The sequence below is a fragment of the Semicossyphus pulcher genome, unplaced genomic scaffold, assembly GCF_022749685.1.
Source record: "Semicossyphus pulcher isolate SPU_LCO1_2020_fin unplaced genomic scaffold, fSemPul1.0.p SCAF_5, whole genome shotgun sequence".
Lineage (NCBI taxonomy): Eukaryota > Metazoa > Chordata > Actinopteri > Labriformes > Labridae > Semicossyphus > Semicossyphus pulcher.
This window is the reverse complement of record NW_027211726.1, coordinates 19015293-19034771: the sequence shown is the minus strand read 5'-3', so window position 1 is coordinate 19034771 and position 19479 is coordinate 19015293. Positions and strand designations below refer to the sequence as shown.

At 42.2% G+C, this 19479-nt stretch overlaps 1 protein-coding gene across 1 annotated transcript; it reads right to left on the bottom strand.

Annotated features, from left to right (window-relative positions):
- Window positions 1-1067: 1067 nt before the first annotated feature.
- Window positions 1068-18726, bottom strand: ago2 (argonaute RISC catalytic component 2). The gene is made up of 20 exons (XM_069680858.1): window positions 18520-18726; window positions 16508-16555; window positions 14409-14589; window positions 14188-14308; window positions 13896-14077; window positions 13618-13754; window positions 13396-13530; window positions 13017-13104; window positions 12486-12633; window positions 12263-12382; window positions 10952-11074; window positions 10699-10832; window positions 9953-10137; window positions 9360-9519; window positions 9175-9265; window positions 8565-8759; window positions 8337-8471; window positions 7418-7519; window positions 7041-7240; window positions 1068-6490 (listed from the first exon to the last, which is right to left on the bottom strand). Exons 1-20 carry the CDS (start codon window positions 18536-18538, stop codon window positions 6382-6384), a joined length of 2613 nt encoding a protein of 870 aa, XP_069536959.1. The 5' UTR covers window positions 18539-18726; the 3' UTR covers window positions 1068-6381.
- Between the last annotated feature and the right edge of the window lie 753 nt (window positions 18727-19479).

The window sequence follows — 19479 nt, the reverse complement described above, 5'->3', positions numbered from 1 at the left end:
CTGGAATATTAACACACTGTCATATTACTGTATAATGGCACGCTTGTCGATACATGATCCGGTCATGATTATAGTTTGTGCTGGGTTCGCTGCTGAAAAATGAAGGACTCACGTGAAACAATGAGACGCCCAATTACAAAGATTTGGTCCCTTACAACGTAACCAACGAAAGCAACCGACCAGTCGAACATGATTACTTGGTTTTCCATTCATTAAGGTTAACGGAAAGAACAGTGCTCTCACATGATATTGGCTTGTATTGGTTTGGTCACAACGATTTTTTTTGATTTTGTTACCATCATTATAAATTAGGGCTAATATTAGCTAGCACCTGACACTGCTCTGAGGTAGTTTTTTTTTTTATCCAAGTTGGTAAATAAAAAGCCAAGTCATGCTGAAGACTAGAAACGCTTTGAAAGTACAAAAACACCCACATGAGCCTTGTATGGTTGGATGCTTGTGGATCAGCTGGATGGCCTTGGTTTGGTTTGGTGAGGCTTGCTAACAGCTCTCCACAGTTAAGGTCGGATTTACTACAGAACCAGACTGAACGCCTGATGTCCACTGGAGGCAGCCGCGTCACTTTCTGGCTCAGTCACGGCAGCCGGAGACTATCACGCCTGATGTCTCCGCTCTGCCATCCTTAAAATGTTGGGAAATTCACAACAAAGTGTTTGTTTGATTGATCATAAGAGTCGACTCTGCTAGCAGGTCTGTAAGGCTGACGTTAAGCCCAGCGGTACTTTGAGCTAACATGCTAATGTTAAACATGTATAATGTTTACCAATGTCTTTTTCTTAGTTTAGCATTTTAGCATGCGCATGTTTGCTAATTTAAACTTTACATCATTAGTTTGCATTATTTTTTGTGTTTGATCATAAACCAAAGTATCAGCCAATTTCAGTTTTTGAACTGATGGCGGCATGAGATAAAAAGCGAACGGATCGCCAAAACGATTGCGATTCATTGGCTGGGAATGTGAATTTTCACGCTAAATATTCTGAAATACATCTTGCTGTATAGCCACACCGCAAGCATGGCTAACAATGGTGGCCAAACTCCAATGGAAGAGTGGCTGGTTGCACACTTCCTAAACGCCTACAGGAGACATTAAAAGCAAGAGACAGATCAGACGTGACAGTCGTAATGCAGCAGAGCTGCAGTCAGTGGACATGAGGCGTAATGGTTCTTTGCTCAGGTCTGTTACCCATTCAATTTGTGCTCAATGATTTAGACTTAACTTTAACTGCTGAGACCTAGTGGACCAGTGTCACATGGTCAAAGGTAATTGGGTGGACATTGGCGTGATAAAGACTGACTGTGATCTTCAGAAAGGTTTCTCTAAAATAAGAACAGGAAGATGATGCCTGCTGCAGCCAGCCGAGCGCCTTGTAAATCGCAAAGGTTACTTTTGGAAAAAAACACAGCTGCGTTGTAATACAATCACTGAAAGTAAGGAACAAAACACCCAAACAAAAACCCTTAGCTTCTTTGCTTTCAAGTGGCGCCACGCTGACGTGTTCGTGCGCTGAACTCTGGGAGGACTTTTAGGATTTTTACAGGACAACTCTGCGAAGATCAGAGCACGGGAATATAAACGACTGAGGGCTGAAGCAGAAGCCAAAAAAAATCTAACGGCAAACATCACACACCAAAGCAATCTTCATATACACACACACACACACACACACACACACACACACAGCTCTTATGTTACAGCACCTCACACAAGCATGACGCCAGAACGAAAAACGATGTCGACTCTTTGCACCAGTGTGAAACGTTCATCAACTACAACTGTAGACTTTATATCTCCTGTTAATCCGCGAAGAGATTAATGATATCAGCGGTGATGTGGGCGATACCGAAACCCATGAAATATTAAAGAACATAATACTTTCTGCAATTATTAAAGCCTATAAATAGGAGAAAAAACACCAAAAATAAAAGAGATAAAGGCTGTACATTAGAGGAGCAAACAGGAGTAGAAATGTACTGGATGGATAGCCTATATAATATTACAAACCACGCAGGCTCTAAGTACATTCATTGTTGTTATTTGGAGCTAGGAAAATAGGTTCTACTCTACAAGAGGTTTCTTTATATCAGCAATAGTTTCTCTACAAGAGACGGATGAGAGGCAGAGAGGAGTTAATATACAGAGGGTGATGGTGTTCATGTACGGATCGTTGCTTTTGTTTATTTCAAGACCATTAAAAAGCAACAGAAGTAAACAGGCTGATCGTTACAAGTCGGAGGAATTTGATCTCAACCTTAGATTTAAACAGAAGAAACACCAGTATGAGGAACGAAGACTGATTGATTAAATTAGCTTATGATATGCCATTTTGTTTACAATCCAGCCACTTCTAGAATCTGCTTCGTCCTCGTTCTGGACGCTTTAAAAAGATCCGCAAAAAACGGCCGAACTGAGGTGACGTATCTGAGACGAAGCATTCTGTAATAATGTCATTACCAGTGCAGGTGATGTGAGTTCCTAACTAAGCACCATCAAACTTGTAAAGTAGCGCCACATTCATCCAGGCTGGTGTACTCGTTTGTTGGTTCCACACGCACATTCTCGACTTGAGCTCGTCACGATCGAGCAGATTTCTGTCAGCAGGAAAAGCCTCTTAAATCTTGATATGTATAGTCTATGATGGTGTCGCTTTATTTACTCTATGCACATATATATTCATCCTCGCGCAGCACTTTGGCATCCACGTTCCCTACAGAGATCTTATCGTCTGTAGCGAACCAGCTCTTTTCGACAACTGTCAGTTTGTTTTGCATAAAGCACCTTTCCCCCACACCGCTGTACAAAAGGCAACCCATCCACGAGCTCCACTCTTTCGTTTAAAAAGGCAGAAGGATTTTTTTTCCCCTTCAAAGACGACATGCTGAGCGCTGGTCGGACAGGTAGATACACACACCGAGGCTCTCCGCCCTTTCGGCTGTCTCATCGACGTGTGTTAAAAAGCCAAAGCGGCTGCCAGCCGGCCAGCAGATAAACACTTTAATGCTGCAACAGCTACAAAAGTTCAATCTTGTTTAGTGCAAAAACAACATCGTCAAATGTTTGAGTTTTATCTCCAGGAATAAAAAGCAATGCCGTTCTGATCTGGTATCTTAAGGTGCTGGTAAAGGTAATGTAAAACACATAAAAAGAAGCAGTAACGACAAGTTAAAAAGCCATCTCCTCGAGCGATTTCATTTAGGACACTTGTTCACTTTCCACTCTTCCCACACAATATGACGGCCGTTTTCCGAGGACATTCCCGTTTCCAAACTACGGCGCTCCGCCTGACGTCAGCCTCCATAAAATTCATGATCTGATCCGGTTACACTCGAATGATCGCGTAAGTACACATGACACAATGTTCTGTGGTGAAAGTTAACTGATCAAAGGCCTTGCCGAGTCACGCACCACACAAACGTCTTCTAACGCGGACTTCAATATGTGCTTGATATATTCTCTTTGTATCGTTTTCAACTCGAACGCGACTTTAACAGTCTAAAAGCACCACAAGGGCGCGCTTACAATTTCTCTGAATGACGGATATGCACTGATCAAACCTCTTTAAAACTGCTCAGGTGTCAAAATAAAAGTCTGTCATTTCACCGGTGCATAGAATAAAAGGAAAAGAAAGAAGGGAAAGCTGTGTGCGAATACAAACACACGTCAAGAATTTGGTCGTTCAGCTCAAAACCCCTAAAAGAAAAAAATAATAAAGACACATTCTCTCTTTTCAGTTTGATTAAAACTACGGAACAAAAACTACATAAACTGAGAAAGCGCGTCATGCACACCAAGCGTTTTCAACCTCTGTCAATGCAAGACTCAAAAAAAAAATGCCAATTAGATAGATAGCAGGGGTAATTATACAGAAATGGCCCGCAGTGTGATGTTACCATAACACTTTAACAGGTAACAAGAGGTAGAACACACGGCCATTTCCATACAATTACGCCAGTGTCACGCAATATGGCCGAGCCTCCTGCCGCGATCGCGCCTGCAGAAGCCGCACGGACGCTCTGCTATCAAAAGTGCATCCAAATTTACATGTTGTGAGACCAGCACCGATAGGAACAATATTGACATCATAACAGTAAATATCAAGTACGTGATTTTCAGAATGCCCCACAAACACAGTCAGTCGGATTTCTAGTTGCTTTACAGGTAATAATGAGTAAAAAGGGGTAACACAGAGGGAGAAGATCCTCGACGTGATGAAGCGTCTTTTTAACGTACGCGTAAAAAGCCTTGTTGACCAGTCCAGTGAGGATTTAAGGTGGTTTACAGTGAAAACTTCTAGCACCTAGAATCAAGATGTCCTTTTTGTTTGTGCTTCGTGTCTTTTTTTCAATAGTAATCATGTAAAAGTTTGTAATCTTGTTTGGCTAAGAAAGATTGCGTGTTACAAAGGATACACCCAATTTTCAGGCTATAAAATCTACACCGATACAAATGACCACATAAATACTCCATCCCTTTAGAAAAGGCATGAAGACGCTGAAAAGCACTAAGAAACGCTACTAAATGCAACATGCTAAAAAAACGAGAACAAAACAAAAATAAAAGCCCTGATTATCTACCTCTAGAAATGACCCAAATTCGTGTGAGATACCCCCACTGCTAAATCTCTTGGTTAAAAATGATGCATAGTTAGAAAATGTAGACTACTCGCCTCCAATCAAGACTATGAGAACATTCGCCAGCTTAACTTAGTAGTAAAACTCAGGTGGGATGTTAGGAAATGTCTAGAATTATTAGTAAGACTGTAACAGTCTCAGAAGGCAAGAGAATATTTGCATTTAAAATCTGTATACAAATAGACAGTGTTAATTTAGACTACATGTGGGCCGGTCGTTTAAAAAATCTCTGTTATATTTTCAGCAGCCTCCACTGAAAGCTTATTCAAAATATACCTTATTACCAACGTTACTATATAGTAGAAAGACTCACAAAAAGTCATTTGCATAAAACCCAAGCTTTTGTGCGACGACTGCTCCCAAATCTTGGAGCAAACACTAGTTTTTTTTTGTGTTTTTTTCTTTTAAGGGAATTTCCATCAGTTAAACTCTAAGATGTTGCAGCTTTTCCTCCACTGTACCGAATGCCTGGATATATAGACGCCACACAAATATCCCGCTCCGACGAAAACACTGCAGAAAACACTATCCTGCTGCTATTTACATTAAAACGTAAAAGAAGGGTTAATGTGTATAAAGGAGGAAGTAAAACAAATGTCACAAAATGCCTAAATGTCTAAAACATGAGTCAGCTACATGCATATTCATTACAAAAAAAATGATTGAAATTAAATTAGACTATAAAAACAGAAGGGGGGCGGGGGAGAGAGTTCATAAAGTCCCCCTCTATGTTGATTTCTACATCATGTGTCTTTTTATGAACACGGCTCAGAGTACATTAGAAAGGTGTCCTTGTTGGGAGCCAGTCCCAATACACTATCTCTCGGCATGGGGATCAGCTCAGACTAACAGGAGAGGCAGAGAAGGATAAAATTGCAGCTCTTTCGATCTCTATCTGAACGCTAAAAGCCTCTAGAATAAACTAAGTGTCGGTTCAAGGGTTGAAAATAACGAATCGGATGCACAGGATCCTGGCATAAAATGGTCATCAGTGTCAATCAAGGACAAATACTGAAAACCCAGCAGACGTGGGCCTAACAATTCATAGCTTTACACAGAAATGACGACAGAAAGGTGGTCTCAAATGGCACTTTTCATCACATAGTGCCCTATGTGAAAAATCACACACAACCCTCAATATATTAAGTACTTAAGTCCTGATTGAAGTACCCATTCTGGTCAGTGCACTTTGCTTTGATTGGCTGATAAATAATGCTTGTCAGAGGAGTAAATCATTAGGCATATAAACAGTGAACAGGCCCCCTCGTCTTCTGATGAATTTGATCCTTCTCCCTTCAAGCACCGAGGCCCTCACAAACAATAGAAAGAGGAGTTCTGAATTATAAATCAGCCCACTGTAGAAAGATACTGCCCGCTAGTTAAGAAAGGTTTTCTTCTGTCAGTGTACATACTTTTGCTCTCATACTTTTTCCAACACATTTCCCTATGACGGACACAAACACACACTGATGCACGACATGTAAATAATACCTCTTCCAGCTCAAACCCCAAGAAAGAGGGATTATTTTGCATCTTACAGTCTAATAGCTGGCTTGTTTCGGGTGAGTCGGGGGGGCTGAAGTACAATTGTAGACACATGGGTGACTGACAGGTTTTTACGTAGGGAGGTCACCACTGTGATGCTATCTACAGCTGACAGCGAGACAGCGAGGGCTAGTGTGTTTCATCAGTGGGGTCTCACCCACGCCAACCTGGGGTCGTGTGCTCTCAGGCAAAGTACATGGTGCGCAGGGTGTCCTGGTGGATCTGAACGGCCTTCGCCAAGGCCTGTTGGTCCCGCCCGTTGCTCTGGCCTGATGTGTGGCTGCCCTCGGCACTGAAACGACAACATGAAAAAAAATTACAGAATTGTTCAGGGCTTTAATGAGCATGTAAAAGGGGGGTATTATGCTCATTTAAAGCTTCATATTTCACTCTGTGATACCTGTGGACTAGCTTAGCATTATTCACAGTTAAAAAAAAATCCTCATTCTTCTCACACTGGTGCTTTATGCAGGCCCTCATACAGCCTGAAACCACTCAGTCAGCTCTGTCCCTTTAAGAAACCCCACCCCTACTAGCCCACTTTCTTCTGATTGGCCAGCTGAGGCTGCACTTTGTGACATCACAAAGCAGCGTGTAGAAAAAACAGTGTGAATCCTGGCGTTCACAGCAGCCTGCAGACTGAGCTGAGAAGCCTGGAGATTACTCCAACATACTTTCACCTACAGATTTGAAACTTCACCCACGTTTAGTCTGGACATCAAACATTGTAACATTATATATATGTCTTAAAATGTGAAACAGCCTAATACCCCCTCTTTAATCAAGTGCCATTCCAAGATTACATGTACACAAAGCTGTTAAAAATGTCTCCGAGTCCTGACCTGTCATGCTCTTTGTCCACCAAGTGATAGCGAGCCCGGAAAGCCACCAAATGGGCGTAGTAAGCTGGTGCTGGGATGGAGACTGACCGGGTGCAGCGCACATAGGTGTGGCATAGCTGGTAGGTGAGGACCTGCAGTTCATCCGAGGAGAAGTGGTTGTCGTCCCAGAGGACATGGTAATGAGACGGCCTGCTGGTACCCTGCAAGAGGAGGTAGAGGATGATGAGTGACGCTTCTCAGCCTGTGAGGGGAAACGCTGCCTCCAGTGTCTTATGTTTGTTTTTCATGCATAGTCCAAATTATCCTTTTTCTAAAATGCTTCACAGGCACATGCTCAGTTTCAGCTGAGTTACAGTTTATCCTAACTGAGTTCTTACCTGAATGCCAGCGTGACTGCAAAGGTAGAAGTCAAACTCTGATGGGTGAGTGATTTTGGTGTCCACTGTGGTGCCTGCAGGAATGTTGCCGCTCTTCCCAACCTGAGAGATTCAAGTCAATTCAGATACAAGAAAGACATAAGCAAGTAGTAGTTTGAATTCTGATGCCTTGTTTATGATAGGGACATTGTATGATAGAGTACACCTGTAGCAGCCTGCTTGGTGCCATCTGCGATGAATTTGTTGCATGCCAAACATGTTTTACTTCTGCTGTTTCATATTTGGGAGGTAACCACAATCAAGTAACCAAACTAGAAATACCGCTTTACTGATGTATGCCTGTGCCAAGCATTTAAGCTGCCGTTTAAATCCACCCTGGTTTCCCACAGAAGATCACTGGGAATGCGGCAGGGGCTGGGGGTATGTTTGTAAACACCAGCGTAAGTAGGCTTTATTAAACAGTAGTGTCACAGCACCATTATTTGCTGTCTGTCTATCTTTCTGTTTTCTCTGCAGAGCATGTGACTGTCGAACCTTCAGGCGACAGCAGATTGAACAGGTATGCTTGTGGTAGACCGAGTGTTGATTGTATACTTGTCAATCATCGAAGGCATTCTCTCAAATAAATTAAATTAAATTTCCTTCAGGCGATGCTCAGATATCATGTGCACAAGGGTGTCATGAGGTGACAGTGACGTTCGACCGAAATGTACAGAGCTCTTCATCGAGTTCAGATGTTTGTGCTTAATTTGAAGATGTTCCCTGCAGGCGTGCAGATGGCCAGACAACCCGAAAAACATAACACCTCCGGCCGCTGCTTGCTCATCATTCAGATCTGAAACCGTCTCTCTCATCATTTAATAAATCTGTTCAAAAACATACAACACACACACACTCCCCCAGGTGAAACACTACTGACCCTCTCGTTTCTGTCCATGCAGAACAGTCTCGTGTGGTGTCTCTTCTGCACCACCACAAAGGTGATACCAGGTTGGTAGTCTTTCTCTAGTTTGATGCAGGCCTCACGGATCGCCAGCAGCTCGTGCTGAAGGACCTGCAAGTATTTAAGTACCAAGATGTTGAAGGTTAACACATGAAAACTTCGAAAATCTGATGTAATTTACTCTGCGTGATTTTTGCGACTTACCTGGTTGAATTGTCCCTCAGAGATGCCGTCGCGGTAGTAGATGATTCTGGTGGGCTTGAAGCGGGTGGACTTGTAGAACTGGATGAGCAGCTCCCTCACCATGGTGGCCAAGTCCTGGATGATGTCCTGACGGTGCTGCTGCACCCGGACTGTGGCGCAGTATCTGCTGGGATGGGCATCCATACTGCCGACGACCTGAAAGGGTAATTGATAGTTTTAAAATCTGCGTAGCTGACAGGAGCAGGAACACTCTCAGGAGCGATGCTCTCTCATAGGAGTTCACAGAGTGTTTGGGTTTTATTTGCAAGCAGGTATTAGTTTAATAGTTAATCTCACAGTCGAACTAATGCGGAACTAATGAATTTTGGACAACTAGCGGTAAAAAAACAAACAAACAGTGGGTGCAGCTGTGTTTTAGGTAGGAAGAAAACAGCAAGTTTTCTGTGAATTGTTGCCTTCGGGGGTCGCTGGGAGCAGCTGAGACTCCGCCAGACAATAGATGCTGCCGTCATAAAACCAAAACAATGAGTAGACAGAAGCTGCAGTGACGGTCGGTGATTCTGGCAGCTGTGTTACACCCCATTTTGTGAAGTGGTGTGAGGTTACTTACAGCTGCTATCGAAGGCTTTTTTCCATCTCCTGCAGGAGGATGAGTCACATCTGCACCGAGGAAGATCACCGGCTGCTGGAAGACCAACGGCCTGAAAGAAGAGAGACATGTGACGTTCAGCACGAGCATAGGTTTCACATTTAAAAACATGTACAGAATTATAAAATGTCACAATGTTCACTAACCTGCCCTGCGGGAGGAGGATGTTATTGACGCCGCCCAGCTTGACGTTGATCTTCAGACAGAGGTTAGAGAGGGTCTGAGGTGTTGTCTTTTGAACGTTCTTCACCTGCACACACTGTGTGGCCATGCCCAGCACTGTGTCCCCGACACGCTTCACCTCAGCTGCAAAACAGGATGACAAGAGGAGGAATTAATTAAACCCAATTAGGCACAAAACTGATATCTGTTTTGGTGCATGACATCAGGTTAATACAGGTACACTGAGCAGAGTTTTGTTTGGCCCATATTCCTTTACATTTCTTAAAGCATATATATATAAGCAGTATAAGTTCCCCGGCAGGCATGTTTATAAAAACCAGTCCAACTGCGAGGAAAATAAGCCTCTCTAATCACACAAATCCTCACTGATTTAGAAAAAATTTTAAGTGTTTGAACAGCTCAAGTCTTGATGTCAATCAGCATTATGCTTCTGTTTAAATACCTTAAACCGTCCAATTATCATTGCATTCTTGCATAGCATTTCACAGTACTGTAAAGATGGACTTTCTCTGCATTCACTGAGTCATTTTCCAGACTGCATGAGTGGATCTCTCACCGTAGACGGGCGTCTTCCCCGGCAGGATGACGACCACCAGCTGGAGGCCCTGGTAGGTGTACTTGAGGTGTCTGAACATGGGCTCCACGCTGTCCGCTCCCTGGGCGTACTTACAGAAGCAGGGCTGACCCTGGATGGGCATCCCTGCATCCCTGGAGATCTTCCTCAGCTGATCTGTGAATGCTCTGAGAAATGGGAGGAAAGTTCAGGGAGGTTCAGCTTTTAGCTTTTAGCTTTTAGTAAAATGCTTATAACTTTTGCAGATACCAAAAAGTCCGGTATAGCTCCGGAGCTACCTTATGTGTCTGGACTTAAGTTTAAAAAAAAAAAACTTGCCTGGTATCAAACATATGTGAGCACTGGAATCAAACTTGAAACATAGCCCTATACAAGTATACAAATGCAAATAACGAAGGCCTAGTAAGGGTATGCAAATGAATGGCACAACTGTACATACTCAATGTTTACTCTAACACCTCTGTAGAGCGAAAATACCTCAGCCCTCAGGGGGCTAGATACAGCCAAAGACTCTGGAAAGTGAGCTGTCATGACAGTTGTGAGAGACCCAACAGGGGCACGAATCAAAAAGCACAGCGTTGTCCCGTTTCTGCGCTCTCAATCGCTACATTTCACATATAAAAGGTACATTTTACGCTTACAACTTTGCCTGCCACCAAACCCAACAGAAGTCCCATGTTCCCACTGACATGAAATACATTTGCATTATGCTGGATCACTTCACTTACTTGAGCAGGAGTTCAGTGCACTGTCTCTGCGGTGCGAAGCAGGCGATGGCCCACACTTTGATCTCGATGCCAGTGTGGAACTGCTTGTTCCTCATGTCCCAGACTCCCTGGATCGGTGTGGCTATTGCTTTGTTCTGAAACAGGTAATGACAGCAGCCTTGTTAGTGGTCTGGTCTGTTTATACAATATGAAGTTATTCCAATAAAAATTGTGACCAAAAAAAGGCTGTAGCTACTTCAGGTGATGCACCTACCCTGCCTCCATAGAGAATGGAAGGTGCTTGTAGGACTCGGCCGTTTACTTCCGTCATCTCGTCCCTCACCATCACTCCAAACTCACGAACGTATGGGTCGGTGTTGAAGTTGGCACTCCTCATCTGAAAAACAGAATAAAAGCAGTCGTATTAGATCTGAATATCTCAACCCATCACTGAACGCTAATGCCCTCGGACTTAATTAATATGATGCCCTTTTCCCACTGAAATTGCCGTTGACGCAGGTTCTTCAGATCTGGGAAGACCCGCTAATAAATGCTGATTATCTCTTTTTTCCCATTGCCAGTGAAGTATACTCCTGTTGGTCTCTTTTCCGCCCGAAACAGGGTGAGTAAACATGTTACGGTGGTTGGGTCTTTATTGTATCTATTACTCATTCAGTCTGTTTATCAAACTCGGTGGCGACAAATTTACAACGATTTTTGAGCGCTGCTCTGATGGAGACCACCCCCACTAACCTTCCCCACTAAGCAAAAAAGCCGGGTGTTAGTGGGTTTTTTGACCAGTGGGAAAGGGGCTTGAGCTCATAGAGTTACAGAGTAAATATGTCAGTTAAAATGATGTTAAAATGATTGTTAATGAATGTGTAGATATTTGGATGGTTGATTGAGGTGTACTTATTTGTACACTGAATGCTAGTTGCTAAATGCTAACGCAGTTTTTAAACAAGCCACAAATTTAAAAAGCATCAATGAAAATCACAAATCCTTATTTTGAAATTAGCCTTATTTATAACCAGCTGTTGCTGAGGCAGTGTGCTGTGAATTCACATACTGTATACATTACACGCATATAACTGTAAATATATGATCTATGGCCGGTCAATAAGGGCGCAGCAGGTCAAACAGATAGTGGCTTAATGAGAGTGACCAATCAGCAAACACCTCGCACCCTGTGCTGGGTGTCGAACTAAAAACTTGGCGGCCTTTTCTTATCTCACCTAAACAGTCAAAGTGAAGCTTGTTTTTGAAAACAACTCATGAAACAGGCTTAAATCGTATATTTTACACCTAATGTATAACACATTTATTATTTCCATTATATATATATATATATATATATATATATGGGTCTTTAGCTCTTGACTTCACAATCATGGCATGGTTGGTTTTTGACTAGAGAACATCTTGCAAGCACTATTGATGAATCCTTGTATGTAGCAGCTGGCAAATGTGAACACTTTTTGCTGTTACAGATATATAAACGTGTGGAAACCATTCAAGTTTGAAGCTTTAACATTGGTCATGCTGAGGGCTGCATCCAGTTAACCTTTATCTCACAGTGACTCACCAGTTTACTGATCTCGTCCTGACGGTCTGGCGCTGATCGAGCCGTGGCACGGATCATAGTGGAGGTCTGATTGTCTGTCAGCTTTTTGATGCAGCGCTGTCCTGCCACTATGTTACACACCTGAAGTGGACACGCAGAAAACCAACACAGGTTTAGAGGAAAAAGTCACGAATGTGGTACATTTTCAAAAAGTGAATTAGTGGAATCTGCTGGGGATTCTTACCTCTAGAGGTAGGTAGGTGTGCTTCTGCTCCTGTCCCACCTGTAGACACGGTAGGTGGGGGTATCTCAGGATGAGCTTGTATTTGTCTTTGAAGTACTGTGCTACTGTGCATTCAATAGTTTGGCCGTTCTCCTGCTGCAGGGGGAACCTGAAGAAGGACACACAAGAGAGATGAAGAAAATACAGCAAATCAGAGGACGTCTTTTTTTTTCCTGAAGACTTATCTTCTTAGCTGCTCCGGCATCACACTTACAGAGCTGAGAGATCCAGTTCAGCTGCTAATTAACACACAGTTTGTGAGGAGAAAATATGCATTGGCAGAACCACAGCAGTCTGTCTCCATTTTTAGCCTCATCAAGCCAAGTCACTTGGACCAAAACGGCTTTTTTGATGATGCCTTTAGTGTGCATTACATAACGTGCAGATATATGTCTAATGTAACAACATTTTTATTGTGTACTTGTGTAGCAACAGTGCAGTTAAGCAGTGCAGATATGATGCAGCATGAACACAGATGAGGGGGACTCTTACGTTTGGTGGCTGGCTGGTCTTCTGGTCACGTTGCACACTCGGTACTTCCTCTTCATCTGCCCACAGTGAGTGATCTCCACCTTCAGGCCTGAATGTAGGAATCATGTAAGAGGATAACAGAATTTTTCATTATACCCTAAAATAAAATAAAATCTTACTTTGAATGACCAAAGATATTGATTATAAGTCCTACCAAGATGGGTGATAAGAGTATAAAACTCCAGCACTTTTAGAATAAAGGGTTTTAATCTCAATGACTCTTAACTCTTTATAAATAGCTATTTTCACCCTTATTATGAACACATTTCACCAAGAAATTACTCTGTCTACTTGACTAACAAAGACTTTGCTAGTCAGCGAGCTCCTGAGCTCCACATACCTTTGATTTCTTTTGTGAATTTCACTCGTTGGGAGTCTGTTAAGGGCTTCTGTTGCTCTTCAATGCTTTTGAAATCCAAGACCTCGCACATGAACTCGATTACGGGCTGGGCTTTGTAGAACGCAGTGGCCGAAACTGGAAGCAAAACCAGCACACAGAGGTGAGATTCATAGAAACTATTTAACTTCATACAACCTGTGCAACAATCGCCGCCGTAATTACCATCAATGTTGAGCATCATCTTCCAAAGGGAAGGCCTGACAGACTGGTGGAAGCCAAACCACACCTCTCTGCCACCTCCGAGGGGGTTCGAACATCCCTCTGAGGGAGTGAAGAAAGAGCGGCCCACCGGGGTGTATCTGTGACAGGGGACAGACGATTGAGAAACCTGATTAAAACGTTTTCTAGATGCAGAAACTACTGAACAAAATGGTTCAAATAAAGACACCTGATAAGGCGACGAAGAGCTCTGTGATGTAGGATTAAACCAACAAACCCACCTCATAGAGGGCAGATGTCTCATGACCACATCCAAGGCTTGGACGGTCTCAAAGGGGACGCTGGGTAGCCGTCCCGACAGCGCCTCGTGCAGAGCCTGCAGGCTGACGCAGGAAACCCACTTGATGGAAACTTTGAAGCTGCGGTCTTTGCCCTCACCAGGAATGGTCACCTCGAGCTCCACCTGTGTGGCAGATGGCAAGAAAAGATAAAAGTCAGAGGCAATGCTTTTAACCAATATTTATGCAAATGACTCCAAAGCGGAGATGTTACTGTTTCGGGTTGTTTACGTACTTTGTCTCTGCCGATGGGCAGGGGCATGGCAGTGTAAAGATTCTTCCTCCCGTCATACACTGGCTTTCGATCGCCAAAGATTTGTGTTTTAAAGTGCTGGACCATGTGCTCCACGATTTCACTGAGAACAAGATGATACAAATAAATAAGAGAAATGCCAGAGGCTTATCAACTGATCCACAACATGCCCGGGGCTGCTGATTTAGTACACTAGCACATACCGATTGACCCTCCTGGGGCATTTCTCAGGCTTGATGTCGATGTCATAATGGTAGACCTCCAGTTTTGGGATTTCCATCTCAAAGAAGTTGGCCTGGAGCTTGATTGTCCTGCCCATGGTGCCAAAGTCTGGCCGTGATGGTGGTTTGAACACATATTCTGGCACTGGGGAAGATGGGGGGTCTAAAACAGGAGGGGCAGATGAAGAAAGGCAACAAAGGCATTGGTTAGACTTGCGTAGTAGACATTGTAAGATCCCAATTAGTAGTTTCTGACCACATAAAGAGGTAGTTTCAGGTAAACAGATGGACTGTTTCTCAACTGATTTTAATGGAGGATTAAACTTTGTTTTAATCCTGAGTCAACGAACATTATTGATGTTAACATGGTTAAAATCATCTTCTTGTAATTTGCACATTCTATGTCAAATAAGACATGTAAAATAGATTATTTTTTATAGTTACCTTTAGAAAACAAAATATTATATATATATATAATATAATATAGCGCTTTTCCCCCTAGTCAAAAAACCCGCTTACACCGGGCTTTTTTGCTGAGTGGCAAAGGTTACAATCGGCATTCAGACCCGGGTCAAATGACTGCAGTAGACCCGGGTAATTATCGCCTCGGCTCCGATCAGCCGTGATGGGAGCACAAAACCTGTGTCGACACGCTAATCTCCGCCCCTTTCCGACGCGATGCTATGCTCCTTCGGTAACTTCTGTGACTCCTTGTCAACTCAGCTACAAATTCCGCCCATCTCTGTCCGAGCAGTGCCCGGACATCGCTCCAAATTTGTCAGCGCCGAGTTTGATAAACAGACTGAATGAGTAATAGATACAATAAAGACCTAACCACCGTAACATCTTCACCGTTTACTAACCCTGTCTAAAGCGTGTTTGTGACGTCAGATGCTGACGCAGCAGAAAAGAGACCGAAAGGAGGATACTTCACTGGCAATGGGAAAAGAGACAATCGGCATTTATAAGTGGGTCTACATGGGTCTAAAATGTTTAATTTCAGTGGGAAAGGGGTATATTAGGACATGTCTCGACCAGTTCTGGACAATCTGTTTAGCCACATCAATAAGTAAGCCTTCTTGTGGTAGGTCATCAAACCGGTGATGATCAAAAAAACTGATGTATTAAACATGCACTATTTTCCATAAGCTTTAATATTTTTCATTTTAAGTCTGTTTCATCCCAGATGTTACTGGCAGAAGTTATCAGACCTAATGAGTGTTTTTGTTTTGTAAAACTATTTTATAATCATGAGACTAAAAGAGGCATTTTGTCAGGCGCAGTGCATCATCAATGGACCGAGTGACTCAGCATGCAAGTTCCTACAGCTGCAATGAATTTTAATTTCATGGCAGCTGTATGATCGCTATTAACACGCAGGGTACATATCACGAACCCTTCATACATTGTTGGACAAACATGACGCCTTCAGGGCAGGCTTAAAAAGTTCTAATGATCTGAAATTAGGTCCTGAATAAGTGAGAGGTGAGACATGACGACAATTATAGCATCAAATCTCTGTAGCATCTAGCTTTAGGTAGTTAGTTGTTTACAGTGAGTCAAAAGCTCCTTACAGAACCATCCTTACACTACTCTGAAAGATTTCTGAGCTTTTGTCCGTTGTTTCAATCATCCTCAAGAAGATGCACCTATCGCTGACCAATGACTGAACCAAGAAGCTCCACATCAGCTGCCTCCGATACAACATTGAGACTGAGCACACACTCTCCATGCCTGCCAGAACCTTATCTTTGTGCTCCAGCTCTGTTCATTCAAACACCCATAAAAGCTGGTAATGTATGTATTGAATAACCTTTAGTGTGTACAAAGTGAGGTGCGTTTGAGGAAACTGACATCCTAGAATTCAACTGTCTTCTTCAGTGTCTCACCTATAGTGATAAATCATCTGAGCCCTACTTCCTAGACTGTTTCATTATTTAGCCAGATGGTAAACTGTATTTCAGATGAGTACACACTGCGATGCATAGAGGATTAAAATAAAACATTGTGTTGCCATTTACACTGGACCAACGCAGGGGCCAGTTTAGGGTTTTTTCAGACCAAATATGGGAAAAGCTTACCAGAGCTTGCTGACCCGGAGGAACGGGGTCCCTCAAGCATCTCGGAGGCTACAGAGGACAAAAATGACATGATATTAGCGCTCAACAATCCTTTTGATACACACATAAAGTTCAGTTCCAGACGGGTTGAAGAGGTTGTTTGAGCACATGACCGAAAGTAATGTTACTCATTTTTACTCTTACATCTCTATAACTAACACCCATATGTCTTTCTCTCTTATCGCATGCAGAATGCATCGTCCACTATCCAGGACAACTTTAAAACCCTTATCAATATGCATACAGAGGGAGTCAAGCAAGCTGGCTATCTCAATCTGCTGAAGCCACCCTTTCTCCTGGAAACAGCCTAATGCTTCACAGCATTACAATTAATAATTTAGGACTAGATGTCCCCTGTAACACAGAAACCATCCCATAGGACAATTAATAAATGTGAAAGACTTACATATAATGTTGCTTATCATAGTTAATGAAAACTAAAACTAGCAGTGAAAAAATAATTTTGTTAACTGAAATAAAAATAAAAACTACAATTTTCCCAAAAAACTAAATAAAAACTACAATGAACAATGCAACCCAAACTAACCCCTCGATTCACACTGTGGTTGCTATAGCTACCACTTTGCCCTGTTTGACTTCTCAAGAGACACTGGCCTAATAAAAAGGCCTTAATGAAAATCATATTTGATGTCGTACATTCTTTCATCCGACCCTTTTCAGCTTATTTAAATCAAGGGTCTCCTCTTAATTAGGGAGGCACGATATTGAACTTTCCAACCCTTTGTGCCGATTAATATCATGCCTCCTCTTATTGTTGTGGCCCACTGGCAGACGCAGAAATAACATAATGCAGTGCTTTTTAAAATGTACACATTCACTGGGCAATATAAGAAAAATACTTAAACTTAGGTTATGTACAAAATGTCATATATATGTGAATGTAACATTTTCTTTCATATAAAACTGTAATATTTGTCAAGCTTTTTTAGGGAATCGTGGAGCAAAGCGTTGTTTTATCGGCAGAAAATCGACATATCTGCCCATGCCGATTTTATTTTCGAGCCATAATCTGTAGATATCGAAACCGTGCCGATAATAGCATGCATGCCTACTCTTAATACCTGAAAAACTAAAACTAAGACGAAAGATAAATAAACACTAAACTAAACCTAGTCAGTTCCTAAAACTACTTATGAACTAATGAAACTAAAGCTAAACGGAAATAAAAAAACACAATGAAAGACTAAATAAAAACTAATGAAAATTTCTTAACTATAATAACTCTGTTTCGGATAAACAAAGAAAGAAAGAAAACAATATTAGAAAAATAAACACTAAATTAACCAACAGAGTCACTGTTTTTGCCAACGAAAGCCACAGTCACACTGTTCCAGCCACAGTCAAGCTTCGCGTGCACACTTCTCGTGAACCTTTGTATATTCAATGTCATAAAGTCAGTCTGTCAAACACAGATTTGGTGTCATCGGGAAATTCACATCAAAATATGCAACATAACTAAATGCATCAGATTAAAGTTGGACACTGTTAGCTGCCCCCAGCTACGACCTGTGATGAGATTAGATAGCACGGTCGGCCGCTTTTATGTTGCTTTAACTCTGCTTGTTTTAATCTGCGGACCACTCAATAGTCTGTTAATAACTTTATAGTTTATTAAAATATACACAAATCAATTCCACTTCTCTAAATTAAACTGGGAAGATAACTAACAACAAGTTCAGGCACGAGAGCCCATTGAAGCTAACTTAGCAGGCTAACAGCAGCTCCTTGTTGCACGCTAGCTCAGCTCGCCTCTATAAAGCTGCACACAAGACCAGGACGAAATGTTCTTTATCTAATTATGTTTTTTAAGATGACTAGCTTCATGAAACAAAAATCCAGTCTGTGTTTCAGCAAAGGCTCAATGCACTGTAGCAGCAGAATGCTGCAAGTAATGTGTTATTTTTTGCTAGCTGCATCATGTAGCTGATGCTAACGTTAGCTGCAGCACTTACCTCCAGCAGAGGAATACATTTTGTCGACTTTTTAAGCGTGTGTCGTGGACGTAAGGATACTCCACTTTATTGTGGCCAATTTCCACCGAAACTCATACGTGGTCGAAAAGTATATATATGTACAAGAGCGACGGAGGAAGCCCAGTTCAGAAATAAAGATATTTAGTTAGCCAAGTGGTAAATATTTGGAGTGTCTCATCCTCGGCACGGCCCCATCCCCCCAACACACAAAACCAGAGCCGAGAGAAAAGATAGCACGGGGAAGGACCACGCAGGGCAAGAGGCTTCACTCCCACCTACTTCCGGGTTTGGTCACTTCCCGTTAAGCAGCCGATACCTTTAAAATTCTACATTTGTGTTATATTGTTATTTAACCTGGCAAGAACATCGGGACCTAAGTGAAACAGGAAGACATCTTTACAGTATTCAAAAACACGTAAGCATTGGTGGAATGTAAAGCAGGAACCCAAAGGAGGAGTGGATCATTACACGTCTGAGAATTGGACACATAGGATTAAATCCAACACAGAATAAATAAGCACCCTACTGGACTATGCATATACTGTAATAAACCGGAAACTGTCAAACATGTACTAATAGCAATTGCAAATGATATGATGATCAAAGAAGGGAATTAAAATAAGAACTAACTCGTGAAAAACGCAATATTATTTTGGGGAGTCGGCTAGGGAAAAAAACAAGTAAGGTTCGCAGTCTTCTAGTCAAGCACTTAAGAGAAACCGGAATTACAGCGAGAATATGATTTTGTTTTGTTTTGTTTTTTTTCTTCTCTGCCAATCTACTGCTCCATACTCCAGTCCAATAGGTGGTGGTAATGCACATTTTGCCAACCGCCATTAAAACTCAGAGAAGAAGATTTTTTTTATTTCACAAAAGATTGATTGTATAATACCACCGAAATAGTCTGTTGCAAAAAGAGAAATACATTGGAAATGCTAA

Bases quoted from the DNA above. Each gene is read 5' to 3' on its own strand.
- ago2 (XM_069680858.1), bottom strand. The intron at 14,078-14,187 runs GTACGTAAACAA...TCTGCCACACAG, and splicing joins TGCCCATCGGCAGAGACAAA to GTGGAGCTCGAGGTGACCAT. The intron at 10,138-10,698 runs GTAAGTGAAGTG...CCCATTTCTCAG, and splicing joins TGCACTGAACTCCTGCTCAA to AGCATTCACAGATCAGCTGA.